This window comes from Anser cygnoides, chromosome 21 (genome assembly GCF_040182565.1).
Source record: "Anser cygnoides isolate HZ-2024a breed goose chromosome 21, Taihu_goose_T2T_genome, whole genome shotgun sequence".
NCBI lineage: Eukaryota > Metazoa > Chordata > Aves > Anseriformes > Anatidae > Anser > Anser cygnoides.
Genome location: NC_089893.1, coordinates 6227348 through 6233775, shown reverse-complemented (window position 1 = coordinate 6233775; position 6428 = coordinate 6227348). Strand labels below are relative to the sequence as shown.

At 43.3% G+C, this 6428-nt stretch overlaps 1 protein-coding gene across 6 annotated transcripts in view; it reads left to right on the top strand.

Moving 5' to 3' along the window:
* The window catches only part of LOC106040620 (multiple epidermal growth factor-like domains protein 6), a 37019-nt gene that overhangs the window by 2952 nt on the left and 27639 nt on the right, over positions 1–6428 (top strand). For 4 of the 6 annotated variants that reach the window (XM_066981166.1, XM_066981167.1, XM_066981170.1 and 1 more), the window contains 5 exons: positions 98–286; positions 1843–1960; positions 3099–3186; positions 3588–3776; positions 4284–4392. In XM_066981166.1, the coding sequence (XP_066837267.1) occupies positions 229–286; positions 1843–1960; positions 3099–3186; positions 3588–3776; positions 4284–4392 (562 nt within the window). In that variant the 5' untranslated portion in view covers positions 98–228. The remainder of the gene's footprint in view (positions 1–97; positions 287–1842; positions 1961–3098; positions 3187–3587; positions 3777–4283; positions 4393–6428) is intronic. The other 2 variants (XM_066981169.1, XM_066981168.1) reach the window with 1 other exon arrangement.

Sequence of the window (6428 nt, the reverse complement as noted above, 5' to 3'; positions counted from 1 at the left end):
TCACTTTTTAGCATCACTAATGCTAGGGGGGAGTTTACACGGGATTAGCTCTTTGGCCACCCTTTCTTTCTGCTGCTTGGTGTTTGTTTCACTTCAGGCTGTACTGGAAAGTAATTACGTGGGAGGGATTTCGTTACATTGGGCTTCAGCAAAGGCGACACCAGATGTTCAAGGAATGTTTTCAGCAGAGCCTCCGAGCATTTTCTTAAGAGCTGTTTACTAGCCCCCATGGCTAATGCTTTGAGTTGGTTGATTTTATTCTGTAGCTTCAGGATCTTGCTGACAGGTGAGTGGTTAACTTTCTTATTCAGGCAAACTTCTTGTTTTTGTTGTTGTATTGGTGCTGACACTGTTACCTTCTGAGAGCCGTAAGGAATTAGACATGACAGTTGCTTTGCTCATTCTGGTTATAAACTGATAAGTCTGGTTGCAGTTCATTCAAAAGCATAATATTTTTTTTTCCAATTCATCCAGGGAGAAAACAGGCAGAGAAAGGGGGTTGCTTTCATAAAGAAGTGTTAATCTTTTAAAAGGCAGAAAAGAACCAATGTGGCCATGTTTTGGGATAATGATAACACTAAGATGCTCGTTTGAGTGTGGAACAGACAGCTTAGTCTGAAAATGAAAAAAAAAAATCAGAATAAACTAGGTATATTATAAAATTTGAAATAAGAACTTTTCTGCACACCTGCACACTCATTTTTGGTGCTCAGGTACAGGCACACAGAGAAGCCCTTCGTGCAGAACTTCATGTAAAATCCTTGCTGTTATTATAGCAAAGTTGACTTTTCAAAACAGACGACTGTATTAGGACAGTGGCACATTAGAATCTAAATCTAATAGTCCTGCAAAATTAAGAAATGCAAAAAGGGAGCTAGTAACGCTGTTGATTCCATGCTCTGAAGTTCAGGTTTTGCATACCTTACTCCTTATTGAGCTTTTATTACCTTTCTCTGACACAACGTGATGTGGAGCGACTTCCTCAAAAGGGCAGGTTAAAATTGTCTTCACTGAGTAGACTAGATATGTAAAGCAGAGAAAGATGGAGTGTCTTGGTTGAGATCACCCAGCACTGCAGTACCTCTGTCATCCTTTGGCTCTTTCCGCCAGACTGTGTTGTGTGCATTCTGACGAAAACATAGGTTTTCAGCTTTCTGGCAAACAAAATGTGACTTTTTTGAAAGATGATAAAGGCATCTTTGCCTACAGAGAGCAGTTTGATTTAGTTTGATAAAGCATCTGAAATAGGGGTGCTGATCCAAAGCCTATTGGGATTTCCCTCAGAATTTTGTGGTTAGAGTATTTACCCACAGGTCTTACAGAAACTGATTTTCATGCTGGAAAAGAAACCTGTTCTTAATTTTAACCACCAATCTTCAGAGTGAGTGTGGTAATGGACATAATGGAATATAATGTTGCTGAATGGTAAAGCCAGAAATTTAGGTTTATTTCCAGTTTTGGTACTCTCTGGGTGGCTTTGGGAAGTCAGGTAATTCATGTAGGTGTAACAGTAATAATAACAATGAGGCACTTGTTTAACAGCGGAACATGAGATTTACTGATTTAGTTTCCTTCTAACGAGATGCTTAGAATATTTCCAGTTTGGTTTTTAGTCATTACACTGCTGGGATGCTGCGTCCCATTCATTAACACCGCTTCTCTATAAAGGCAAAGCAACGCTGTTAATGCTAAAATAATGTATTAATAGAGCTGCTGCTATTAACACCAGTGATAGAGCTGTGCAGAAACTACATTATGGTGTAATAATAACTGGTAGTTTAGCTTGGAGGTTTCAGTGTTTGTTCTTTGCCACCTTAGATTTCTTCCTCTGCTCTCTTACAGGGACCTCCTCCCTCTCACCAGGGTGCAACGTGGACTGCCAGACCCAGTGTCTGATAGACTGCAGGCAGGGCCATTACTACACGGCTGGCAACTGCTTGGAGTGTCCAACAGGCTTCTAGTAAGTCTCCTTCCTTCCCTCTCGCTCAGCGTTTCTGCTCCTGCAATAAGAAGTTAAGCACTGGGGCATTTGCAATGTCCTCTTACATTGAGAAAATTCTGAGAGCTACCTCGTAATGCAGACCAGGAGGTGGGGCACAAAGTGTGGTGCTAGTTCCTCGTAGATGAAAAATCAGCTGACTAGGAAAAACCACTATCTTCACATAATAAGGCTTTCTGGGGCTTTCTGCAGTGATTGGCACGTTCACAGTTCTCCTTAAAATCAATGGAAGTGTTTGTTCTTCAGCACAATAGTGCTGTAGTCTAAGAAAGAAGGTGGGCAGCCTGTGTGTTCCTAGGAAGTGTAAGCTTGATGAAGCCAAATTCCCTCTGAGATTACTTAGGACAGATTTTGTGTATTCTGTGTTGTGTATTTAGGAGGGGCAGGGTAGGAGTACTGTCTGTACTTGTAGTGGCAGCAAAGTGTAGGCTGAGTTTCAGCTTAAAAGGAGCACAAGGTGTCTGGCACTCGGTCCAGGGAAACCTGTCTTGGCAAATTTATTCTGTGTCCAGGTTGCTTATTTACTGGTACGCCAGTCAGAACATGGGATGTTAGCTGAGCACAGAACAGTAGCCTGAAAACAAGGAAGCCTGGGTACAAAGAGCAATGAGTTGCAGGGGCTGGTGGCTGATTTCTAGAGGTGCTGAAGCCAGGATGCTTCTGCCTTCCTCAGGAGAAAAACATTCAGGCTGCTTTCTCTGCCACACCCAGCTCACTTCAAATGCAAGAGGTAATGGTCATCTCGGAGTTCTCAGACATAATTCCAAACCAAGACTGTGAAAGACAGGTTTCATACAGACCATCGTGAGCCTAAGTTCAGGTTGCCAGGTCTCCTACTGCAATAACTACATCTGTGTCCATGGGTGTGCAGTCCAAGCAGTGCACCTTGACCTCCCAAACACAATAAATGTATTAGCTCCCCCCGAGGTTCTGGAGTGATCTGACTTGAATTCACCCACCCATGGCTGAAGAAGCTCTTTGAGCAGTTGGTGATGGGTGTGGTTCTGTAGCTACACAACACCCATACTGGCTTTTAGAGGATGGAATTTCAAAGAAGGGGAAGAATTTAGTTTTAAAACTGTAATTCTTTTTGTTCCAGTTGCCCAGGGGGTCAAGCAGCTCCAAGGAAATGCCCACTGGGAACAGCGAATGAACTTACAGCTCAGGTGGAGATCACAGCCTGCCAGGTAAGCTGGGGAAGGAGAGCCAACAGGTGGAAGTAGTGTTTTCTACCTCTGCTGGCATATGTTTTGAATCATCTGATTTTAAGCTTCTTTATATATTTTGCAGACTAGTTTGAATTTTTCCAGGAAATTTCTTCTTGGTATTTGGCTCTGATTTGGCTCAGAGCAAGCTGGTTGTCCATCCAGGTAAACAGTGAGCAGCACTTTCTCTATTCATTCTTTGCACTACATTCTTTTGACAGTAAAAAGTACGTGTTGGGAATTCTCAAGAGTTCATAGGCCAGACTTTGAATTGCTTTCTTTTTAGCACTTGAGCTAAGGATGTTTGAAACTTTTCTCTTGTACATTATTCATGCAAAGAATATGTTGTTGTGGATCTAACAGTGTTTGTGATCTTACTGCAGGTTTGTCCCAATGGCTATCTCAGCCTAGAGAACGGAGCTGGGTGCCGTGCGTGTCCAGATGGCTATTCATGTGATCCACGCAGTGGTGTGCAGAGGAGCTGCAGTCCTGGTCAGTATTCTCCAGAGGGAGAGTTGGAGTGCCTGGAATGCCCAGATAATTACATCTGCCCAGATGGACGAGATAGACAGGTACAGAATGGGCATGTTACTTTTCAAGGGCAAATTTTCATTCTTCCTGACAGGCAGGGCCTAAATATGATTGTATTTTTGGGAGAGGACAGCCCTCTGGTTTAATAGGAGGATACTGCTGAACTTTCTTCAGCAAAGAAGAGTCTGAAACAGTTCAGTGGTGTAGTAGATGTAGGACTTCCCACAAATGGCCTGTATTAAGAGGAATAAATATTTCTCATCTAAAATTTGAGAGTGTTAGTGCTCACATCATCTGCCTACCACTAAAACCCTCAGCTGAGGCCCCAAAGGAGCTTGGAGTTTGAAGCATCATTTTTGCTTCTAGAAATTATCCCCGGAGAATATCCCTGAAGCAGTGCTGGGAAGGAAGAGAGGACAGAGAAGGAGGAAGCACAAGACAGAGTGCAGTACTGGCTGATGTCCTGCTTCAGGTGTCCCTGGGATATAGCTTTGGATAGCAGTGGCCTTTTGGGCCTGTTGGGATGAGCTTGTCTTTTTTCCCCTTAGCATTGTTTGGTCGGGCAGGAGCCAGATCCAAGCCGCACTCGTTGTGTTACCTGCACCCTTGGTTCTTTCTCAACTGAAGATACTTCGATAAGTCAGCCCTGCCCAGCAGGTAAGTGCATCTCATGTGCATCTTATTTAGTCATTAAGATGTAGAACTTGAAGGAGACTATAATGACACTTGGCTCTGGTAAAATTTAGCCTGCAGTATTAGAACAGAGCTTGGCTCCTTCTGGTTACAGCAGAATTCGTGAGGTTAAGAAGTAATTCCTGAGATAAACCAGGGCGCTGTTCAGAAGTGTTCATGAAAAACAAAGAATGAAGATGAGGGAACACTGAGAATCTCAGCTGGGGTTTGGTAGTCATCATACTTGCTGGGTTTATGGGAGAATCATGGAATCATAGGACATCCCACGTTGGAAGGAGTCCACAAGGATCACTGAGTCCAACTCCTGGCTCTACACAGAACTACTTAAAATTAAATCGTATGTCTAAGATCCAGCTAAGAGGCCCAGCTGAGATAGCCTTGGGACATACAGTAACATGTCTGAATGTGCAGATGTTGCTGAGCAGTGAGGGAAACTTTTGCTTTCTCTTCCCACACAGAAAGCAGCTCACTCTGATTTTAGCTTGTCAGCTGTAAACTTGCTACGCACACAGTTAGAGCTTTCTCTACTTCAGGACCTCAGTTCATTGGCCATGGCAACTTTGTGGTGGGTGCTCGATTACCCAGGTGACAAATGCTTAGGTATAAGGGGTCAGATAAGGGTACAACGTGGTTCTCTTATGTAATTTCTCATTCTGCTTGACACTCAATAAAATCAAAATAGTCCCATGTTTAGGAAATTGCAGTGCGTCATTGTTGGGTGTGTCACAAATCCATCCCTGATGCAGAATCAAGCAACAAGGAGAACAGGGTAGGAGGGACCATACTTTTGTTGCAGAACAATTATCTTCCTAAATTATAAAAGGCGTAAGATGTCATTTCACATGATGAATTAGCCAGAAACATCCTTCAAGCGAAATGATGGAGTAAGTTGGGAAGCTTCCTTAGGTTGCATGCTGTGGGTGTTTGCTGTTTGGGAAGAAGCCTGATGCAAACAACAACAACAACAAACCTTGCACTTGCCCAGGCTGGTGGCCCACCAGTCTTCACTGAGAGTACAGGTTAAGCCATTCCTGTAGTGAATGGCTGCTTGGTACAGCACGGGGGGGGAAAGAGTTTTCTACGTTAAAATCCTGGCACGTCCTTCCTACATCCTAGAGAATGCTTACAAGCCTTCTGAGAATTTGGTAGCCCAAGGTTAGCTTCCTGTTGGGCAGTTCTCCTATGAAAAGTTGGGTGCCTTGGTGTACCTCTGAGGCCTTCCACAGAAGTTCTCTTCGGTTCTTTTGTACAGCACTCGGTAACAGTACAAGTGTGGTGCTGCAGGTAGCAGCAGTGTTGCTGATAATTCCCTCCACATATCAGCAGACTTCAATTCACATTTCCTGGCCCTGCAAAACCCAAGCAAAATGGCCTGACAGGGAGAGCGTGGTGTAGCTGTGATTTTGCAAAAGAATATTTAATGTCACTACAGGGATGCAGTTCACAATCTGCAGTCCTACCAAGCTCTCCTCTCTCCTACGAGCCCTGTACTGCATGTGAAGATGAAGTATTTAATGAGCAGCTCCAGGTGCCTCCTGCAGAGTCACTGAACCCAGCAACTTAATTCTTACATCTGTAATTAGAATCCTTTTTATTAAATAATGACGGGTTCCTGTGCTTTGGATATGTTACCTCCTAGTAGAAGGAGAAATGGAGTAGCTACAGAGATCGTACTAGACCAAAGCCTCAGGAGTTTAGATCCAGCTACAATACACAGATGAAAAAACAGATGAGTTCCCATATTTCCAGTGCCTGGTATTAGGTGTTGTGAATAGTAAGCCATCTCTCATACGTAAATCATCCGTGGGAAGTGATGGTGGCTTTGTGGTTGTGTATCACATATCATATTGCACTTAACTGTTCATGGTGCTTTGTAGAGAGCCAACGTGCTAATTCTGACGACATTAAAAATAATAATAGTCCAGGAAACACTGGCTTCTTTGGACTTAAGGAAGCATTTATAAACTCTGCTTAATAAAAGTTTGAACAAGTGAATAGAT